Genomic DNA, 21,620 nt, shown 5'->3' with positions numbered 1-21,620 from the left:
GCACTGTTCCCACAGTCCTAAAATTCTCCCTCGATTCACGCTGGAAATACATTAAATGTAGGTCATGTGCCCACTACGAAGTGCTCACTCCTACACACAAACACTGTTCACACACTGTATCATGTTTTCCTCCAGCTCATGCCAGGAGCATAATGAATGTAGTGCGCGTGCCCGCTATGAAGCATGCACCCCCCTACACACACACGCGGAGAATGCATTAAATGTAGATCATGTTCCCACAATGAAGTTCACACTCTTACACACAAACACGGTTCACACACAGTATCAAGTTCTCCAGTGGAGAGTGTAATGAACGTAATGCACGTGCCCACTACAAAGTGTGCACCCCTACACATAAACAAGACCACCATAATATCAATTCTCCCCCCAGCTCGTGCGGGAGATGTAATAAACGTGAGTTGTTCCAACTGTGAAGTATGCTCCCCCACATGTGAAAATTGCTCGTTCAGTGATAAAAGGTGCTCCTGCAGTAATCCGCGCACTCCCGAACATGAGCGCCACTCACACAGCAGCACGAACATTAAACAGCTGGGCGGCCGGGTCCCTATTACACAGCGGCCCGTGCTCAGTTTTCATTCAACCCCTAGCTATTCGAGCCGAGGCCTGGCAGGCCATCCCCGGTATATCAGAATGGGTGTTGAACATAATAAAACTCGCAGACCCCCGTGCTTTTCAGCCGTGGTCGAGACGACAGTGAAAAGAGGCGTGGCGAAACTGTTAGAGAAGGGAGCTGTGGAAACAGTCCCATTATCACAAAGAGAGTCAGGCTTTTTCAGTCGTTACTTACTCGTCCCAAAGAAGGATGGCGGTCTCAGACCCATCCTAGACCTCAGACACCTGAACAAAGCGGTTGACGCGACCATTCAGAATGCTCACAACCAAGCAAATTAGCCCAGGAGATTGTTTTATCTCAGTGGATCTGATGAATGCCTATTTTCACATCCAGATATCGACCCATCACAGGTCATTTCTCAGATTCACCTGTGAGGGGCTGGCTTACCAGTACACAGTACTACCGTTCGGCCTATCATTGGCACCTCATACTTTTACGAAGTGCATGGACACAGCACTTACCCCCCCGAGACAGCAGGGAGTGCGAGTGTTGAATTACCTCGACGATTGGCTGATTATAGCCGAATCAGAGGAACAATTGATAACTCACAGATCCTGGCTCCTCAGCCATATAGAAAGCCTGGGACTCAGGATCAACGTTTCCAAAAGCACACTATCTCCTAGCTAGAGTATCTCTTTCCTGGGTACAGTGATAGACTTAAATGGGTAAATGTAGGCTCAAATGTAGTGATAGACTACAAATGAAAGCGCACCTCACATCAGAGCGCACGCTCACTATACAGCGCCTAGCGGTATCTTTCAGAGCAGGCACATGCTCGCATCTCTAGAGATTTCAGAGGATGTTGGGTCTTATGGCCTCAGCATCATCAGTACTCCAGCTCGGACTACTGCACATGCGTCCTCTCCAGTGCTGGCTAAAACCCTGTGTACCAACTCACGCATGGCGATCTGGCCACTTACAAATCAGAACGAACCACAGCTGTATCAGAAGCCTGGCTCCCTGGAAAGTAGACGACTGGTATCAGTCAGGAGTGAGTATGGGCGTGGTTACGAGGAGAAAAGTGATCTTGACAGATGCCTCCAATCTAGGTTGGGGGGCCCTTTACGAGGGCAGACCCGTCTCTGGCCTATGGTCAAGCCTGGAGAAGCGCCTACTTATAAACTGTCTAGAGATGAGAGCAGTCGCTCTATTGCTGAAAGCCTTTCTCCCATACTTAAAAGGCCACCATGTTCTGGTCCGGACGGACAACATGGCAGTGGTGTCCTATATAAATCGTCAGGGCGGTCTCAGGTCAAACAACCTGCATACCATGGCCAAAAACCTCATCTTGTGGGCTCAGCAAAACCTGCGCTCCCTAAGGGCCTCCCATTCTGAACCAGGGTGAGGATATGTTATCCAGAGACAATGTTCCCCTAGGGGAACGGTCTCTTCACCTAAAGACGGTTCAGCTAATATGGAGCATCTTCGGCAAGGCAGAGGTTGACCTCTTCGCCTCAGAAGACAACGCTCATTGCTGAATATTTTTCTCAAAGAGCAGGGACGCACTTGCCCATGATTGGCCGAGCTGCCCGCTGTATGCATTCCCTCCGGTCACGATGTTACCACCGGTCATCGAATGGATCAGGGAGAGCAAGTGTGCAGTGCTACTGATAGCACCTCTCTGGAAGACACAATTATGGTTTTTATGGTTTTATGGACACAATTATGTTTTTTTTTAATTACAAAATAATTAGTTTTACTCTCAAGCACAGTATGTTTGATTGAATAAAAAAGACACAAAGGAAATCATCAAAAAGGAATCATTTTCTGCTATATTGCTTGGGTTGCTATAGTAACAATATACAGTAGGTTTCAGCATGGTGCCAAGTGACCTTCGTCAACAGCAACTGGGTGAAGTAGGAAGCTGACATGAGAATGTTGTTTCGAGTGAACAAAACATAAGATATTCAGTTAAAATGACCCAAATGCAATTATTTGATGAAGGTATCCTTTTAATTCATGAAATAAAATTGAGGCTGAAAGGTACTTATTGCAATGAAACCTGCAAGTGAAACTTGCAAAGTGCCCCCATTATGCTATAAAGGTTCCTAGTTTTGTTTTGGAGGTCTCCTACAATAGGTTTACATACAGCCAAGGTCAAAAAACACTTTAATTTTATCATAGTATACATTGCAGCATCAGATATTTTCTCATTGTCTGAAACGGTTCGATAAAGGATTCAGTTTCTCTAAACTCCTCCTTTTCGAGAACCTTCTCTGCTCTGATTGGTCAGATGGCTCAGTCTGTTGTGATTGGTCTACCGCTTACAGCGCATGTCAGAATCAAAATTTCCATTACCATATTTGAATTTCAGCTCTGGAGGCTTCCTCAGCACACAGGGGCACGAACAGTAATGATGGTGTCAGTTTTACCTTATCAATTCAAGTCATAGTCCTCATCCTTGCAAGGTACATGCAAAATAGATTTACTTTCAAAGCGCAGAAAACATTATCTTTATCTGTCGACAACACAAACCAAACTCTTCAACACCTCAGCTCCAACTGCAGTGTTTGAGGGCGGATCAAAGTACACATTGTTCAGGGGCAGCCAATGAAGACTATAGGTGGCCGTTATGCAAAATTATTACAAATCTACAAAGGTTCAAGCAGGAAGTAAGACTGGAATAACTGATGTCTCATTTCAATAACTCAATTTCAATTTGTGACCAGTGCTGGCAAAATGGGTTCCAATGAGCAAATTTACAAAAAAAATTATTGTTATTTTCACATTCTCTATTAAAAAACCTTCAAATGATGTATGATTTGTTGGAATCAGACAAAAAAAAGTTTTGAAGTCGACAAAGTAAATTTTGAGAAAAATCAAGTTACAGTTTTCTGAAGGTTCCAAAACAAAATCACCTAGCAACCATACCGTAAAATCACTGGTAATGACACCAAATTTGGCACCCACCCAAGTCAAAACCAAATATCTATAGGAAAAATATATATTCAACTTTTTTTTCCATGATACCACAATTTTTGATTAACATTAATTTAAATTAACATAAAATTTGCCAGCACGGGTTACTTTTATGCACTTTGATCGTTGAAACTTTTCAGACTTTTTACCTTCACAAACAGCTATATTACACACTACATCAAAGGCAATATCCAAAAAAGCATAACTGGGGAACTTTTAAAGATTTCTATGGTTAGGCACACAGGCATTAATGATTCACTACGGAATTCTGGGCTCTCAAACGACATTTATGGTTGTAGCATTAAAAAGCAAGTTGTGTTTCTAATGCATATGTTTAGCGCTGCTCTTCTGTGTGGATGATTCAGATGGTTTGAGTTATACTGTTTTATTGATAACCATATTAATGCAGATATTACTAGCCATACCAAAATCACTGATTGTAAGAGATGTTTTTCAGATTTATCTCTTGTAGGGCTTTGAGTTAGAATGTATCAGATCTGCTGTCATAGTAACTAATTCTTCTTTTCTTTTCTCTGAAACTTCCTGCCAAAACGAACCAGAAAGCTCTGAATAAAAGTCATTATTGTAGGCTTTAAAACCTTTTTAAAAAGTTAGGAAGGAGAAGGGATATGTTGTTTTTTTTTTGTCTCAAAAATGTAAAATTGGACAGTTTCTCTGTGAAAATTTATTATTTAGTCTTGATGCCCCAATAAAAAGAATGTCAAACTGTATGGTTGGTCTTCAAACACTGATCATGACTTTATACACTGTACGTGCTCTTCCTTCTATAATGTTTTTTTGGTGCACATACGCATCATAAGCCAACTATATCTGCCCTAACCTGGTGTTTGGTCCTCCAGACATGGTGTGGTTGGCTGTAGTTGCTCCCTTGTGGCCTTGATCACATCGACTCATCTGAGGTGCGGTCATAGGTCTAGGAATTCAAAATCATGTGATAACACCATAATAAATTATACATGACACAGGAAATATCTAGGAATGCAGAGCAGTAAGTAATTAAAGTAAAGGCTTGTGTTCTGGGACTGACCTTGTCAATGCCTCCACACTATAGAGCAGAGCCTGCAGAGACGTGGCCAGAGCAGCAATGGCAGCAATCTCATCCCTTGCTGCAGATACAGACTCCAGAGTCTGTGTGTTACCCTTCATCTTCTGCAGGTAACATGGAACCAAAGCCTCCAGAACCATTAGCATTTGCAGACTGACAAAAGAAACAGAGAAACCAGGTTTATTAAAGGTTGGAATACAGTACAGGACTTTTCATATCTTAATGGATTTCTAAATGGTTACAGAGAAAAGAGAATGTGCGTCATACACTAAAATGTTTGATCCATAATCATTTAATGTCATTATGAACACAATAAAAACATGCGCCTTGCTGCTAGCAGACTTATCATATCCTTTCGATCCTCCAGTTATCAGTCAATAATTTTTTTAATGTTGTTGCAGATTACTGGTAAATGGCTGATATTAAAATGATACTATTTTGTCCAAATCAATTAAAAATAAAACATAAAACACTAAAATAAAATGAAAAATTTTGAATGCAAATGAATCACATAATTAGGTACCACAAAAAATACAATATTAAACAAATGTATACTCATTTTGAGATTTACTAAGATTATATTTAACGAGGATATTAAATTAATCATGTTTTGAAAAATTAACTTTAGGTCACCATTAAATAACATCAAAAATAATCTAACTAAAATTTAGGTACATTAACATGCACACTTATATATGTAATATTATATCCAGTATCGATGGGCATCTAATATATGCTTATAACTGATATGGTACCAATATATATATATATATATATATATATATATATATATATATATAGTACATCTCTAAAGAATTTGATTGAAATCTGCAAGTGACAAACCTGCGGTAGGATTCTGGGGCATAAGCGACCACTGTGACACACAACTTAATGCCTTCACATATTGAAAAAGCCAGATCCTCATTACCGTAGCAAAAATCTGAAAAAAGAAAACCCAGAAAAATAGCAATAGCCAAGCTGAATATTGTGTACATAAAACAGAGGACGAAGGTAGACCTGTATCCTCCAGGAGCCCTGTGTGCCATCTTACCCAGAGAGCGGAGAGGTTTCTCAACCTTCACCAGCTCCAGAGCATCCAATGAATCTGCAGTCTCTCCCTCTAAAGATACCAGCAGGTCAAAAAGACACTGTGAAGACACGCCCTTCGAAAGACCAGTACTAGTGCGAGTCTGTAAAAAAGTCAGTTCATACATTCAATGTTTAATGATACTGTAATAACACTGTAATAACAGTATAAATGAAGGGGTGTTAAAACCATGAAGCTCTTACAGTGAATTCCAGCAGTGGGGCCACACTAGCAAAGAGCTGCAATATGAATGGTTTACGGTGGAGGATATAGAACTGTCTGCAGCAGAACTCAATCCCTTGACGCAACAGTGGGTTACTCTCATAATCTGCGTATGTCTTCAGCAAAGAAAAGCAGCAACACAAAACCGAATAAGCATAAAAAAATGAGAAAACATTCCTAAATCATAATAAATGAGGAAAATAACTTAATATGTGTGCTGCTAACCTGGAGCATAGTGGGAAGGATCCATTGATAGCCACTGAGAGAGAATAGGTGGTTGAAGTGTACAGCTGTGTTGATGGCAGTGGCACTGTATTGCCTGAGGAGGGCACTGTCTTCGGGGTGTAGGAGCAGGGCACCGTTAAACACATTCAGAAATAGCATAATCTCATCACCCCAGGGGTATTCACTGGGCATGCCCAGAAACATCTCCTCCAGCAGTTTGATCCATAGGACTTTGTGTAAAGTGTCCAAACCAAAAAGCTCTTTGCCTGGGAAGGAGGAAATATATTGATTTACATATTAATTATAATGTGTATTATATACACATGCACACATTTTTTTAACATAAAAACTGTAAAGGAGATTTTCTAAACATTAATAAATATGAAGATAATTATTTAAATGTAACCAGGACTGTAGCACAAGGGGTATGTGTTTATGTTAAATAAAAATAAAAAAAACAATACGAACAAACAAAATGTATTTACAATTTAATTTTTCTGAATTATTTTAAAATTAAATGTAATGATGCTTCAAATGAAAACTATGTAAGGGATAATCCATGGCTAGCTGTGCATTTAACTTGTAATGCAATACGGGGAGGCAAAGAACTGCCCAAAAAGAAATTTCGAAGTGCATTATAATCGTTTAATGCATAGCTAGCTGTGGATTATTCCACTTATACCATGGTCATTTGCAAGCATTAACAATTTAAAGCTGTTATTAATGTTTGCAGCGCAATATTTGACCGGAAGGGTAAAATTGACGGTTACTTATGATTTTCCCTGTTCCTGTTTTGCCTGAGTTTTTGTTCATTGTTAGTTGATATGGTCTCTAACTGAGTTACACACCTGTTCTGTTAATGATCTTCCTTGTGTATTTAAGCCCTTAGTTTTCCTTAGTTCTGGGTCTTGCAATAACGTTATGTTGTAAATGTGTAGTGCTTATGTTTCTATTGGTCATTAATCGTCTATCATCAATCTCTGTGGATTATCTACACTGGAGCGCTGTGACAAATGGAGTAATTTCTCTCTTTTTTAGTTTAAAGTTACTATGAAATCAAAACTTTTCCTATGGAATGTTGCAGTGTTGCTGATGAATGCATTTTTAAAAACTGTGTCCTGATCTTTAATCTAAAACATTAACATGCATGTATTTTTTTTCTTCAGTTTTTCTACAATTCAACTCAGCATCTTGTCTTGTAATATTGAATTAGTCAAATTGAGCCGCTCTTCTAATAGAATGAATAAAGATGTCTTGGATATATTTTAAGATTATAGTCAACAATTAAATGTTATATCTGCCTATTTTTATGGTTAGAAAGGAATAAAATGAACAGGACTTTCTAAATTGTCAGGTAATATTGTAAGATGGATGAAATCATCAGAACTTACCATATTCTGACTTTTGGCAAACTGACACCACTGATTAAATGGTTAAACTGTTAGTCAGGATTATTAGCTAATGTAAAAGAGGATCACGTTATTTTCCTCATTTACCTAGAGGCTCATTGAAGAGGGTGAACTCAGCATCAATGGCAGAGCGAGGAAATGACGGCAGTCGCAGAAGGTCTTCTTGAAGCATGGAGACGTGGGATTGCTTGTGCATGGCAGGCATACGCTGGGTAAGCGAGATGATGAACAAAACTCGGCCAATCTCTTCCAGCTTTCTGGAAAACACCTGAACATTTTTTTTTACAAATGATTGGTAATTTGTGCTATATTTTTCTAATAGTTCAGAATTCTAAAGTGACATTGATCTTACACAAATTCCATTATGTGAACCATTAAATGGTTTAGCAAAAACACTTTCTCCCTTGACTGAGATTCACAAAGCACACCTGTTTCTGAATGAGCTCTTGACCCTTCTCTGGAAGCATATGAACCAGGTTGAGCTGAGGAGACACTGATCTTCTGAAAGGGTAGATGTCTCGTACATAGGTCTGATGTAGAGATGCATACCAAATTTCAGCCAAAATACAAACATTCCAGTGTTTACTACCAAGAATATCCAGTATGTATCCTTTGAAATTTCTAGATCTGTTCGAAAACTATAACCCACCTTGGCATAGTGGATAAGGTTCCAACGCTTATCCATTAAAAAATAGTTAGCAGATCGAGCCTCTGGTATATTGAAGAACTCTAAACACTCCTGGCATGAAGACATTAAGCAAAAAAAAGGGGAAAGGTTGTTAAATTGTGAAAATATAGCAACATCATTTAATAACATGTCTATATTGCACAAATCTACAGCTAATTACAATGACCTTTAAAAGAGCTTCAAACTGTGTGTCTTCATGCACTGGTAACTGTGTAGGAATGTCACACTCATTCTGTCCATGAACGACCAGGGTTTTGGTTCCTAGGCACACAATTACAGGTTCAGTTATAAACATGAACAGGACCTTAGTAAACTTATTTTCTGTATGGAGCGTAGCTGAAATATGCAACCTGGCATGGAGGCAGTAACCAGAAGCTTGACCTCACACTGTTCTTTCTTCATAGTCTGTTTAAGGTCTTTGAAAAAGAGCCCTTCTACATAACCCACCACCTCCCACAGAAAGGTCAATGTGGCTGATATGGCATCCATGCCCCACTCACAGGGAGTCCTTACGAAATACATGATCAAGCCCACCTTGGAAAAAATGAGAAAAATATCAGATTTCACATGTCTAGTATTAGACCCAGATCTGCACAGTGAGATCCCTGAATCTTCATCCTTCCCTCTAAAATGGATAGTTCACCTAAAAAGGAAGATTCTGTCATCATTTACTCAACCCTTATGTCGTTTCAGACTTTTGTTAATCTTCAAAACACAAATTAATATATTTTTAATGAAATTTGAGAGGTTTCTTTCCCTTTATTGATAGTCCAGGTAACCAAAACTTAGAAGATCCAAAAAGGTTATAAAGACATCGTAAAATAGATCCATATGAATCAAGTGGTTTAATCAAAGTCTTGTGAAAAATTATGTACAGCCACAGTGTACAGATTTAATTTATGCTTTTATTCAAATATAAACACACATACATAGAGAAAAGCTAACATCATGAAAGCTCAAACGAGAACCAATTAGGTTTTTTTTAGCAAGAAGTGCACGCACAAGCTTCCATGTTTACAATATGGGATGTGCCATATGTATGTTTTTATATGTGAATAAAAGCCTAAATTAAACCTGTTAATCATATAAAGCGATCGTATCTCTTCACCAGACTTCATATGGATTTATTTTACCTTTATGACCTTTTTGGATCAATTTTATTCAATGGAGGGACAGAAACCTCTCAGGTTTAATTAAAAAATATCTTAATTTTAGTTTTGAAGAATAGCCAAAGTCTTCTGGGTTTGGAATGACATGAGGGTAAGTAAATTATGACAGAATTTTCATTTTGGATAAACTATCCCAAACAAATATTCTTAAACGTACTTTGTGTGAAGAACCTTTAACATTTTCTGTAATAGAAAATTGTGCTTTACACTATAAAAATAATATTATATAAGGTTCTCTATGGCACAAAGAAAAATGGTTTCTGGAATCCAAAATGGTTCTTCAATGGCATTGCTGTAAAAAAACGTTTTTGGTCGTTTCTGCTGGTTGGTTTTCTATTCTTCATGCTAAAATCTCACCAGATAGTTGAAAAGAATGTGGGAGGTCTGTGCAGGCAAATCCCCAATGTTAAGAAGCAGTTTCCTCAGCATGTACATCAGCTCATCCTGAGAACAATAACCATGTTTCATCATATAACAGCAAACGTTCATCTTTTATTCTCTGAAAGAATGACTACTTAAGTGGTCTTACCTGTCTGTTACTGACTGTGAGTTTCTCCAGGAAGTGTCTAAGAACCAATGCTGGATCTTCAATCAGACAGTTCCACAAGACCTGCTGAGCAACAGCACATACTATGGAAACACAAAACAAAGAAACAAAGTAGTAGTGTGAGGGTCTAAAAGAACAGTGGGTAAAAATGATAATTAAATGGTTTGTCGGAAGATTCTTCTTTGCCTCTCACCTGCAACTCCATCTTCCCTAACTCCTCCATCTTCCATCAGGTGCACAATGGGCAGCACGGCAGCACATATGCATGGTGGGAAAACAGCCTGGGGTGGCTGCAGCATGTGGTGTGTTGGTGTGAGTTCCGTTGTGTTCTCATCATCTTGTAAGGTAAAACAAACCACATTAATAGCTAACAATAAAATCAATATGATTAATGACTTTACTTCTAAATCTGTTGTAAATATGGAGAAGGTGAACTGGTCGGTAAGTTCAGAACGCAGCTTACCTTCAGCACTGACCACTGAGCGCACTGACCACATGGAGCCTCTGCGAAAGGAGTAGTTTCTGTGAGAGTTACTGGAGGCACAGGAAGGGCTGACGGACAGACGACGTGATGTCAGGTTCATCACATCTTCTACTGACAGAGAAGAGGATACTACATATTACATTTGCACATAATTAGCTCATCTCTATGAACATGTTCTGAAAACCCATATTCAACCCATATGATCACAGGGCCTAAAGTGAAATCAGTGTTTCAAAAAGTCATGTCATTTATTATTTACTTTTTATAATTTTAATTTTTATGAAGTCCATCTATAGATTATATATTTATGAATTATTTAATTACCACTTTCTACTCTCTTTCTGGGACTTAAAGAGAAAAAAAGGCTTGTTTGATTCTAAGACTGTAAATACATTCACATGTGAAATGTCCATGTGGTATTCACACACAAGCTGTGGGTTTGCTGTTGAGTTTAATTTAGTTTTTAATCGTTCAGTAAACAATCTATGCTCAAACAGTTCAGAAATTAAACCTGGTTAAAACATTTGGTAACACTATTTCGATAGTCCACTTTAGATATTCTACTAACTATAACAAGTAACTTTACTGCTATATGTCAACTAACTGTCATTAGAGTATTAGTAGACTGTTTGCTTAATATTTGCTAACACTTTATTTTGTTGGTCCCCCAACAGACATTCTACTAATTTACGATTTATTCTCCTAACCCGAACCCTAACACCTAACCTAACAGTCTACTAATACTCTAATGAGAGTTAGTTGATATGTAGTTGAAAATGTACTTATTGTTAGAATGTCTAAAGTGGACTATCGGAAATAAAGTGTAACCAAAAATTTCAGCTGCTCATTTCTAATGTTGGGATTCTTTATATGCAGAGTTGCAGGTATTTCAGTGGAATTTGTATAAAGCATTGCTCACACAAAATTCACTTTCAAATCGAGAGGCTATTTCGGATATCCAAGACCAAGTTCTGTCTACTTGAATGGGGGAATCCTGAAATCTCAATAACTGCATGTCGAATTCACATTTAAATAACATATTTCAAATCAAAATCTGCAACAAAATCTGACATGAACTGTCCCATAAATGTTTAACTAGGATTTAAAAAAGTTTATTTTTTAGGCTGGACCAGCCAATGCGCATGGACAGTCCAAAGCGTGCGTCTCAAAACACTGACTGTTTCTATGGCGAGAAGAGATTCTGATGGAAGCTGCAGTGATGCTATGACTTTTCCAATCATCGACTGGCTCTTTTATTTAGAAGGAACATTGCCTGTTGCACTTTCTCCTATTCATAAGTAATATGAGTTTGTAATCTTTGTACATCTAAAGTCTTTGGTTACAATCAATGTTTATTTCAACTGGGTTTTGAGTTATGGAAACTTACAGTATGTTTTCAAGTAAAATTAACCCTTTTTTATCACTTTATATTAGGTGTCTTTAACTACTATGCACTTGCATAAAAAACAGGTACAATGCACTTATTGTGTTCATGTTGTATTGTAAAACATTTTTTGCCTCTATTGACTTGGGATACGGGTAAATGTTAGGGACAGGTTTGGTATGCTTTGGTTCAAGGGTTGGTTAAGGTGTAAGGGAATAGTCAACAGTGTCATTATAGATGTAATTACAGAAATGAATTGCAGATCTAATTACATTCAGGTATTTTTTAAATATAAGTACAGTGTGAAATCATATATGTACACATTAAGTGTATTGTATCAAATTAACAATTTAAATGTTAGTACTAGGGTGACCAGATTTCTCGGAGTGGAATACGGGACAGATACAGAATGCATGCGTATAGAGGGAATGCATGTGACGTCACCGTTGGCCGGAGTGACTGCAGTTACGCCCACAAGTGGCAAAGAGCGGCAGCATTGGTTTTCAGTGTGAATGCTGCGGAAAAACACACAAAACGCGTCTAAAACGGGAAAGAGCTTTGAGACTGACTGTACAACTAGATTTGACAAGAAATATGAGGAATATTTTTACAGACTACCTAAAGCTACAGAACAGAGAAGCAAATAGATCGCTACAATTCATAGAAACAACTGGACTCCAGGCAGCGAAAGGTGCATTTGCAGTTATCCTTTTTGTGTCAATATGCTGAATTTAGTGGTAAAATCATTCTCTATATATTGTATTGTTATATATTGCAGTGACAACTCATCAATCAAATATTTACCACTGTATATTCTGTATAATTTGACATTTTTAAATAAACACTGACAAAAAACTATACAAGTTTTAAGTCTCTAGACGATATGATGATATATATAACATTGATAAGTGATCACCTGGATTTAGACCTGCCTATTTTGTATTTATATAAAGCATTCACAGGCAAATTTGCTGTATGTGTTTCCCTGGTGTCGAAATCAGGCACATATAAATGTCAGGAAACACGATTCCTGTAACTCCGCGCTACACGGTTTGAACGTAACATATATATTCAAATAAGGGACAAAACATGATTTTTTCAGAATAAGTCGGGACACTAAAATTAGAGTGGAAATACGGGGCTGTCCCGGGAAAAACGGGACGTCTGGTCACCCTAGTTAGTACATAGTAGTAAAAATATAAAGTGGGACAACTCTTTTATCTGAAAAGATCAGGGACATTAGATTCCTTATGATATAACCCCAACTAGTACAGCACAGAAATGACACACCCTCTTCTTCCTGCTCGGGCGGGGGGCTACATGTAGGCTCATAGCAGGCCTCTTGAGCGATAGGGATGGCCGTGATGATGCTGGCCTCACGACCGAGCCTCCTCTTCTCTTCCTCCTGCTGCATGTTCTTCAGGATGTGCTCTGCCCGTTGGTGAGAGCGAGACACTGCACGTGCCGAGAATGATTTCTGAAATGTACAGGGAGCAGAGAAAATACTGAATTAGTGGCTAATAAGGAAATATCTACTGTAAAATTTGTGCATGACCATTTTGCATTAAGGCAGGATATGTGAGGTGAGATACTAAAACGTACAGACTGATCTTCACTAATTGCATCCGGAACAGTGCCTGCATTAACAGGAACCCATGGAGGGTCAAATATGGGCACACAGGGCATTCCCAGGATAGGAGAGGGCAGCGTGAAGTTAATGCTGGGTGGAGGAATCTATGAAACAACATGCACGCAGAGAGAGAGACTGAAAAAAGTTTTGATATTGACAATAATGATATTTCAAGGATGTAAAACAAATTAATAAAGAAGAATATGCATAGAAATTAGAAGTAGCTGTCAGGGTTCTGTCACCTCTGTTTGGTTTATAGGTGGTTTGGTGAAAGAGCTCTGAAATCCCCGGTTTGTCATGCGTTTGTAGCACTAGCTTGTCTTGTATTCCTTGTGCCATGTGCTCTCTTGTCAATTGTCTGGCCCCTCCCATCTTGTTACCCGATTATTGATTGATTTGTCCCACCTGCCTTGTTCGTTACCTTCGTTTGTTTGCTTCCTATTTAGTCTCCCTGTGTTTTCAGTCCTGTGCTGGTTTGTTGTCAATGTTCCCTCGTGTTCCTTGTTTTATGCCAAATGCCTGTCTTGTTTTCCCCCACGGGGAGTTTTGGTTTGTAGTTTTATTTAGTTTAATAAAGATCCTGAGTTTCCTGCACATGAATCCTTGCTTCACTATTTACCAGTTCCATGAAAGAACGAACCAGCCACAATGAGGATTCAGCAGAAGGATTCACGCCAGCCACCAGCCTCTCATATTTTTTGCCCGCGTTATGAACACATTGTAAAGTTCACCGCCTTGAGTTCCCTTCGTCAGAATGGGACGAATGTGAGAGACTTTGCCCTCTAATTCAGCTCTGCTGCAGAGGGGCTGGGGCTGGGTGAGATGGCCCTTAAGGACCTATTTAACTACGTCCTGGAGGAGACTGTCGATGTTTGGACAATGGCAGGGCTGGAGCACTTGACGTTCTGGAAGTTTGTTGCTTTTCTGGACCGACGAAAGAGTCCTCCAGTTAGGCAGGCTGCAGTACTCCCAGGGGGATCCGAAAGACCTACAGCATCCCGAGGGGGTCCCGAAGAAGCTGCAGCGCCCCCAGTGGGTCCCGAAAAGGTTGCTGTACCCTCAGTGGTCCCAAGTCCGGTGGACCAGGAGGACCTGACTTCGGTGGTCCCTGACCCAGTTGTCCCAGAGCTGTCCACTCTCCCTGCAGCGCCCCCAGTGGTGGCCGAGGAGCCTGTAGCGCCTACTCGCTCACGAAGGAGGAGGAGGAGGAAGCAAGTGTCCACCGTCTCTCAAGGCACGGAGACCGGCCCCGAGCAGCTTGCTATCGTCCACGCGAACCCAACGTCGGGGGTCTCAAGTCCGGTGGTCTGGGAGGACTCAACGTCGGCGGTCTCAGGTCCGGTGGTCCTGGAGGACCCAACTTCGCTTGTTCCAGAGCTGTCCACTCTCCCTGTTGCAACCCCAGTGATGGCCAAAGAGGCCGCAGCTCTGCCGCACTCTCTTGGACGGAGGAGGAGGAAGGCGTTTTCGATCCCACAGGGCCTGGAGACCATCCTCAAGCGCCTCGTCCTTCCAGCGCCACTCCAGCGCCTCGCCCTACCGGCACCACCCCAGCACCTCGGCCTTCCAGCGCCGCCCCAGTGCCTTGCCCTGCAGGCACCACCCCAGCGCCTCGCTCTGCCAGCGCCGCCCCAGTGTCTCGCCCTACCGGGCCTACCGATGCAACCTACCAAGCCAGTGCTTCTTTGCGTCACGACGGCTGATCAAGAGACTGTTCACGACACGTCTGCCGAGCCAGAGTCTGTTCACACCAGGTCAGTCACGCCAGTGTCTCCGGACAAGATGGCCGCCACTGAGCCAGTGTCCCCAGACAAGATGGTCATTCCGGTGTCTGTTCCTGAGCCGGTTTCTGTTCCTGAGCCGGTGTCTGTTCCTGTTCCTGCACCGGTGTCTGTTCTTGCACTGGGTTCTGTTCCTACGCCATGGCCGCCCAAGGGTTTGTCTCCACCCTGGTCATCTCCGCCATGGCCGCCCGAAAGGCCTGCCCTGTCCCGGTCGCCTAAACAGCCTTCTCCGCCCTGGTCGTCTCCGTCCTGGCCATCCGATGGACTGTTTGGTCTGCCCTGGCCACCCGATAGCCGGTCTGCTCCGCCCTGGCCGCCTGCCAAGCCTGCACCACCTTGGTGGTGGGGGGTTGGGGGGTTAGGGTAGGTAATGTCAGGGTTCTGTCACCTCTGTTTGGTTTATATCTGGTTTGGTGACAGAGCTCTGACATCCCCGGTTTGTCATGTGTTTAGTCTGGTTTGTTGTGAGCACATGGCTTGTCATGTATTCCTTGTGCCATGTGCTCTCTTGTCAATTGTCTGGCCCCTCCCATCTTGATACCTGATTATTGATTGATTTGCCCCACCTGCCTTGTTCGTTACCTTCGTTTGTTTGCTTCCTATTTAGTCTCCCTGTGTTTGCAGTCCTGTGCTGGTTTGTTGTTCCCTCGTGTTCCTTTTTTATGCCATATGCCTGTCTTGTTTTCCCCCACGGGGAGTTTTGGTTTGTAGTTTTGTTTTGTTTAATAAAGATCCTGAGTTTCCTACACATGAATCCTCGCTTCACTATTTACCAGTTCCGTGACAGTAGCATACTGCAGTAAATTGCACTGTAAATTGTTTTTCCATCAATAATACCTTAAAAATCTGCTGAGCCCCCTCCTCCATCCGAGGCCACACTTGGTAACGGAATCTCCAGACAGTGTAGAATTTCAAAATGGAGTTAATTCTCTGACACGCTTCCTGGTGCTGAAATTCAGCCATCATCATCTCGGTCACTCCATCCGGCACCTTCACCGCGCACAGCAGGAACAGGGCAGCTGTGTGTGTTTGTATGATAAAAATTAATGTATATAGAGAGAGACTCCATTTAAGAAATGGATGGATAAGCATATACCTGCTCCCTTCCAACCCCTAGGGCAGGGGTAGGCAAATTTGGTCCTAGAGAGCCGCTGTCCTGCAGAGTTTGGTTCCAACACTGAAAAAATCCTCACCTGCCTATAGCCTTAGTAATCCTGAAGACATTGATTAGCTTGTTCAGTCGTGTTTGATTAGGGTTGGAACTAAATTCTGCAGGAAAGCGGCTCTCTAGGACAGACCTTGCCTACCCCTGCCCTAGGGAGTTGTCTTGCTGCCTACATTCTATATATAGGCAGCAACCTTTTAAGGCAGCATCCTAACCAAAATGTCAACTGCCACGAGTGGCAAACTCTTACAGTTCCAGATTCCAACAAAATTTGATGTTGCTGTATTTGATACTCTTATAATTAGCACAATTATAAGAGCACAATTTGATACTCTTATTTTAAGCACAAAAAAGGCATGCAAAAGGCATAAACCTAGGTGTCCTAGAACATTTTTAAGTTACATTATATAATTTAATTTAATTTGTATAACACTTATAGAATTTTAACTAATTATAACTAATTTCTACTGATACTTTCAAAGCACTGAGAATACCTTTATAAAATATTGTTAAAATTAAGCTTTAGTCATGTAAAGCTTAATTTACAATAAAATTTAAAGTTGGCATGAAAGTGAAGTTGCGGTAGTCTTTACTTTCCTATATTGATGTACATCCAAGTGAAACTTCTTGGAAAAGAAAAAATGTATGGTGGATTTTGTCCAACTAGAATTGAATGGATTGTTGTCATTTGCTAGTGCTGTGATTTCATGTGAATGACAGGTTTTCTCGTCCTCGTGCCAGTAAACATGTCGTTAAAGAAGAGAAGGGATGTTATTGCAAGAGGAATTTATTTTGATTAAAGATTATTAATGCACGTGAATTAAAAAAAAAATTAATGTGCATGGATAAATTATTTATAATAAATATTGAAAAAATGTTTTTTCTATTTTGATTTCAGGGTGACTTTAATAGTGCCCAAAATACATACAAAAGTAGGATACCCACTATGGTTTGGAACATGGTCATCAACATTACAAAATGAAGATTAGTTCTGCAATGCCTTAAATAGGAATAAAATCCCCTAGCTATAAAATGCTGTCACAGTTTCATTTCAAAAGGCTAACCAACTAATAACTTAGATTCCCCAGCAAGGGAGGAGCCAGACAGACCTGCAGCTGCAGCCATATGCTCATCCACACTCAGCAGGAGCTCCCATGCTGCAGGCAGAATGTCTCCATACATGTCCTCAGTTAGGATAGGGGCTGCTTTTATGAGCAAGGACAGAGGGGCTGGAGACAGGCTCATTACCTAAAAAAACAGAACATGGCATACTTAACACTACTAATTTACAGTCTTTATGCATTTGTAACAAAAGCAACAGCTTGTACAACAGTTAAGTTCTCTGTGTAGTGGACAGAAAGGAGAGACCTGGTTGCGGATGTACTTTAGCATGCCAGTGTCTTTTTTCCCCTCAGCACTGCTGTCAGTGGGGCGTCTTTTCATGGATGGGGTCCGGAGGCAGGATTTGTCTGAACACTGAAACAAAAACGGGCAACAATTTATTTTGATGGTCCCTTTTGAAAATTTTGTTGACTATAAATAACTTTGCAACTACATGTCAACGAACTCTTATTAGAGTATTAGTAGACTGTCTGCTTAATATTTGCTAACAACTTATTATTATGGTCCTCCAACAGACGATCTACTGACTATAAGTAACTTTGCAACAACATGTCAACCTATTCTAACCCTAACCTTATTCTTATGTAACACTCTAATGAGAGTTAGTAGACATGTAGGTACAACATTACATATAGTCAACAGAATGTGTTAAAGGGACCATCAAAAATATAAAGTGAAACCCAAAAAGCAATTATATTCTGTACTTGGGCAAGCTAACAGGGCTCAGTTAGGTTGTCCCTGGACACCTTTAGTCAACACATGCTCTACAGTGCCAAAGCTCTTGAACTGTATTTACTTAGGTGGAATGAATATCTTTACACTGCAATGAAAATTGCATAAATAATGTTAGGAGATTAATGATTTAGAATACTAAATACTAAAACAAGTCACTGTCTTAATAAATGAGTCATTGAATCAACTCAATTCAGTTCTATCAAAAGGATCGATTCATTCAGGAACGAAGCAAGTGAATGGGTCATTGAATCATTTGCTCAACTGATTCATTCAAAACATGGATTCATTCAGGAACTAAACACCACTGACAACATTTCTATAGTGGCTATAGTACCTTATAGTACCTCTATACCTCTATAGTACCTCTATAGTATTATGTTGAGGGCATTTTTGCCACAAAGCCCCATTTATTTCCAAACTGCTTGCTTTTACTGTAAGGTGAAAATGAGGATCGATTTTCAGTTCAACTGTATAACTGAAGTTGTTGCAAGCAACAACTTATAGTTGTATAGTTGTAAAGTAGTTGTAAAAACTTATAGTTGTTGCATGCAAATTATGTATAAAATCGGTACAAATGCTACATTGTGTCAGCACATTAATTAAACAACAAAAAAATGTAGTTTTATGTTTCTAGAATACTAGTTTGTACTTGGGTACCCCCTCGCACTGAATATTTTTAACCACCTCTTTGCTTTTTTTGGCATGGCCGCTGATATTGCCAGTGGCGCTGTTCTCTTTCAGGCTGTCAACCGTCTCTCCGTATAAAAGTTTGATGGCACGGACGAGTCGAGCGCAGGAACGGCTGTGGTGCTGATAGCAGTGAGGGTGGCAGAAATCCACATGAGTGCAGATGAAACTCTGCTGGTTGCACAGCAGAATCATAATCTGGAAATTAAGAAAGAGGAGAGTGATGAGAAACAAATATCACACATTTAGTTCACACAGGGAAAAGTCAAAATGCTGGCACTTACGTGCAGCCATGACATGTTGCGATGGTAGTTTTCCTCCACACCCCCTGTGCTGCCAGGACCTTCAGGTTCAATGCTTGGCTCGCTAGCACTCCAAGGGCTTCCTAAACAGATAACGTATACACTAATTTTCTTAAGGTGTTGTACATTTTTTGCTTACTTATGTACAGGAAAGCCATTATCTGTATTAGCAAATTTGTATAGTATCTGTGATAAATATTTTTAGATGTATCTGATCTCCATTTTCAAATATGACTTCATAATTCATAAAATTATTTATTATTACATTTTTATTGCGATCTTTATGTAAATCAAGCAAAAAAATCTAAAACAAAGGTTGGTAAAAATAAAGATTTAGCTTGAATCAGAAATATAACAGCACAGCAGGGTGTTTTTTCTTTTCTTTGCAGGGTACTGCTTTCACTTAGAAATAAATTGCTCTTATTTTTATTTATTTATTTATTTTAGAAATTTCTCCCCTCCTTTACCTCATACACTGCATACTCACTCTATAGGTTTAAAACAACAGCACACACATTTAAAAAAGTGAAAAATATGTATGATATCATAGAAATCTAAGCTTGTCAAGAGTTATATTGAACTGAGACGCATTAAATACAATGACTGCAAAATAGCCATCCAATTTGAACTCCCTTTACACACCTTGGGCCCTACTCGGCCCAATGCAGCGCTAGGCGCAACGTAAGTGTTTTTTTGGTAGTTTCAGCCCGACGCAGTTATCTATCACGTCCTGCACCACGTTGTTTAAATAGCAAATGCATTTGCGCCTATTTGTGCGGCCATGGGCGTGCTGGTCTGAAAACGAGGTGTGTTCAGGCTTTGATGGCGCGTTGCGATTTTGAGGCAACTGAAATAGACTGCGCCATTGACCAACAAAAACCTGGTCTAAAGTCAATGGCCCAGAATTTTTTTATTTTTATTTAAAGACTGCGTTAGTAATATGAGCCTATAGGCGGGTGCACAAATCGCTTACACTGTGCTCATTACACACACAAAAACGCGCAGCACACAAACTAGCCAAATATTAAAAATAAAAGGAATACAATGTAAAAGATTAATATTGTGTGCATAAAGATATGGTGAAATCCGGCTTGTCCCGTAGATGGTCTGCTTGGGCGCTTTAACCTCACGTCTTTCCGCTTGCAAATTCCCCCATGTAAATAGCAACCCGCCATGGTGCAAGCACAACTGGCTTTTAAAGGGAATGGGAAACAACACTCTGATTGGTTTATTGCACGTTACACCCCAAAACACACTCATTACTCATGATTGGGGCTCAGGTCAGGAAGCAGACAGACCGGCTAAACCGACCGTCTGCTAGCTGTCTCACTTCACTGAGGTCAGATAAATCCCATCACATAGAGACTCTTTCACCTAGATATCATCATATGTTCATCATCTGTTCCCCGAATTAGGAAATACAGAAAACTTCCAAACCCATCTAAGGGTACAAATTCCATTGATGTTCAACAAATAAAAAACAGATATAATACAAATGAACAAATGATAAAGCTTGGGTTGCTGAATATTCGATCCCTTACTTCAAAAGCACTTATTGTTAATTATTACAGACTATAATCTAGATATGCTGTGTTTGATAGAAACCTGGCTAAAACCAAACAATTACATTACTTTAAATAAGTCCACCCCCCAAGATTACGGTAATAAACATGAACCTTGTCTGAAAGGCAAAGGTGGAGGTGTTGCTGTAATTTATAGTAATATTTTCAGAATTACTAAGAACTCTAGTGTCAAATGTAATTCTTTTGAAGTGGTGGTGCTTAATGTAACAATATCTAGTGTAAATGATAAATCACATTTGAGATTGGTGCTGGCTACTGTATACAGGGCACCAGGGCACCATACAGACTTTATCAAAGAATTTGCTGACTTTCTTTCAGAGTTAGTACTGGCTGCAGATAAAGCCCTATTTGTTGGTGATTTTAATATACATATAGATAACAAAAAAGATGCATTGGGATTGGTATTTAAAGACATTCTTAACTCTATTGGAGTTAGACAACACGTTTCAGGACCTACTCATTGTCGTAATCATACTCTAGATCTAATATTATCACATGGAATCAATGTTGATGCCGTTGAAATTCTGCAGCAGAGCAATGACATGGCTGAAGGCTGCAAAGTCGATTCCGTGTTACAAATATTTTAGGCCTATCACTTCTGCCACTAAAGATTGCTTTATTAATAGGATTTTCAATCAGGATTTAGACCGTACCATAGTACTGAGACAGCTCTCATTAGAGTCACAAATGATTTGCTCTTATTATCCGATCGTGGTTGTATATCTCTATTAATGTTACTTGATCTTATTGCTGCATTTGACTCTATCGACCACAACAT

At 40.0% G+C, this 21,620-nt stretch overlaps 1 protein-coding gene across 1 annotated transcript in view; it reads right to left on the bottom strand.

The window, feature by feature from the left end:
• unc80 (unc-80 homolog (C. elegans)) overlaps positions 1 to 21,620 on the bottom strand; it is a 108,629-nt gene that overhangs the window by 16,788 nt on the left and 70,221 nt on the right. Inside the window, exons 28-49 of the mRNA XM_077199200.1 lie at positions 19,242 to 19,342; positions 18,955 to 19,155; positions 17,782 to 17,889; positions 17,523 to 17,661; positions 16,086 to 16,267; positions 13,437 to 13,568; positions 13,125 to 13,311; positions 10,430 to 10,558; positions 10,160 to 10,303; positions 9,949 to 10,049; positions 9,777 to 9,863; positions 8,601 to 8,784; positions 8,417 to 8,511; positions 8,212 to 8,301; positions 7,991 to 8,092; positions 7,650 to 7,830; positions 6,154 to 6,419; positions 5,910 to 6,044; positions 5,671 to 5,809; positions 5,463 to 5,559; positions 4,602 to 4,772; positions 4,395 to 4,487 (exon numbers count right to left, since the gene is read on the bottom strand). Of these exons, the coding sequence (XP_077055315.1) occupies positions 4,395 to 4,487; positions 4,602 to 4,772; positions 5,463 to 5,559; positions 5,671 to 5,809; positions 5,910 to 6,044; positions 6,154 to 6,419; positions 7,650 to 7,830; positions 7,991 to 8,092; positions 8,212 to 8,301; positions 8,417 to 8,511; positions 8,601 to 8,784; positions 9,777 to 9,863; positions 9,949 to 10,049; positions 10,160 to 10,303; positions 10,430 to 10,558; positions 13,125 to 13,311; positions 13,437 to 13,568; positions 16,086 to 16,267; positions 17,523 to 17,661; positions 17,782 to 17,889; positions 18,955 to 19,155; positions 19,242 to 19,342 (3,064 nt within the window). The remainder of the gene's footprint in view (positions 1 to 4,394; positions 4,488 to 4,601; positions 4,773 to 5,462; positions 5,560 to 5,670; positions 5,810 to 5,909; positions 6,045 to 6,153; positions 6,420 to 7,649; positions 7,831 to 7,990; positions 8,093 to 8,211; positions 8,302 to 8,416; positions 8,512 to 8,600; positions 8,785 to 9,776; positions 9,864 to 9,948; positions 10,050 to 10,159; positions 10,304 to 10,429; positions 10,559 to 13,124; positions 13,312 to 13,436; positions 13,569 to 16,085; positions 16,268 to 17,522; positions 17,662 to 17,781; positions 17,890 to 18,954; positions 19,156 to 19,241; positions 19,343 to 21,620) is intronic.

The sequence above is a fragment of the Siphateles boraxobius genome, unplaced genomic scaffold (genome assembly GCF_051911475.1).
Source record: "Siphateles boraxobius isolate OS27281-9 unplaced genomic scaffold, OSU_SipBor_1 41, whole genome shotgun sequence".
In the NCBI taxonomy this organism is placed as follows: Eukaryota; Metazoa; Chordata; class Actinopteri; order Cypriniformes; family Leuciscidae; genus Siphateles; species Siphateles boraxobius.
The sequence above is the reverse complement of the archived record's forward strand: the minus strand, read 5'-3'. Positions and strand labels throughout refer to the sequence as shown.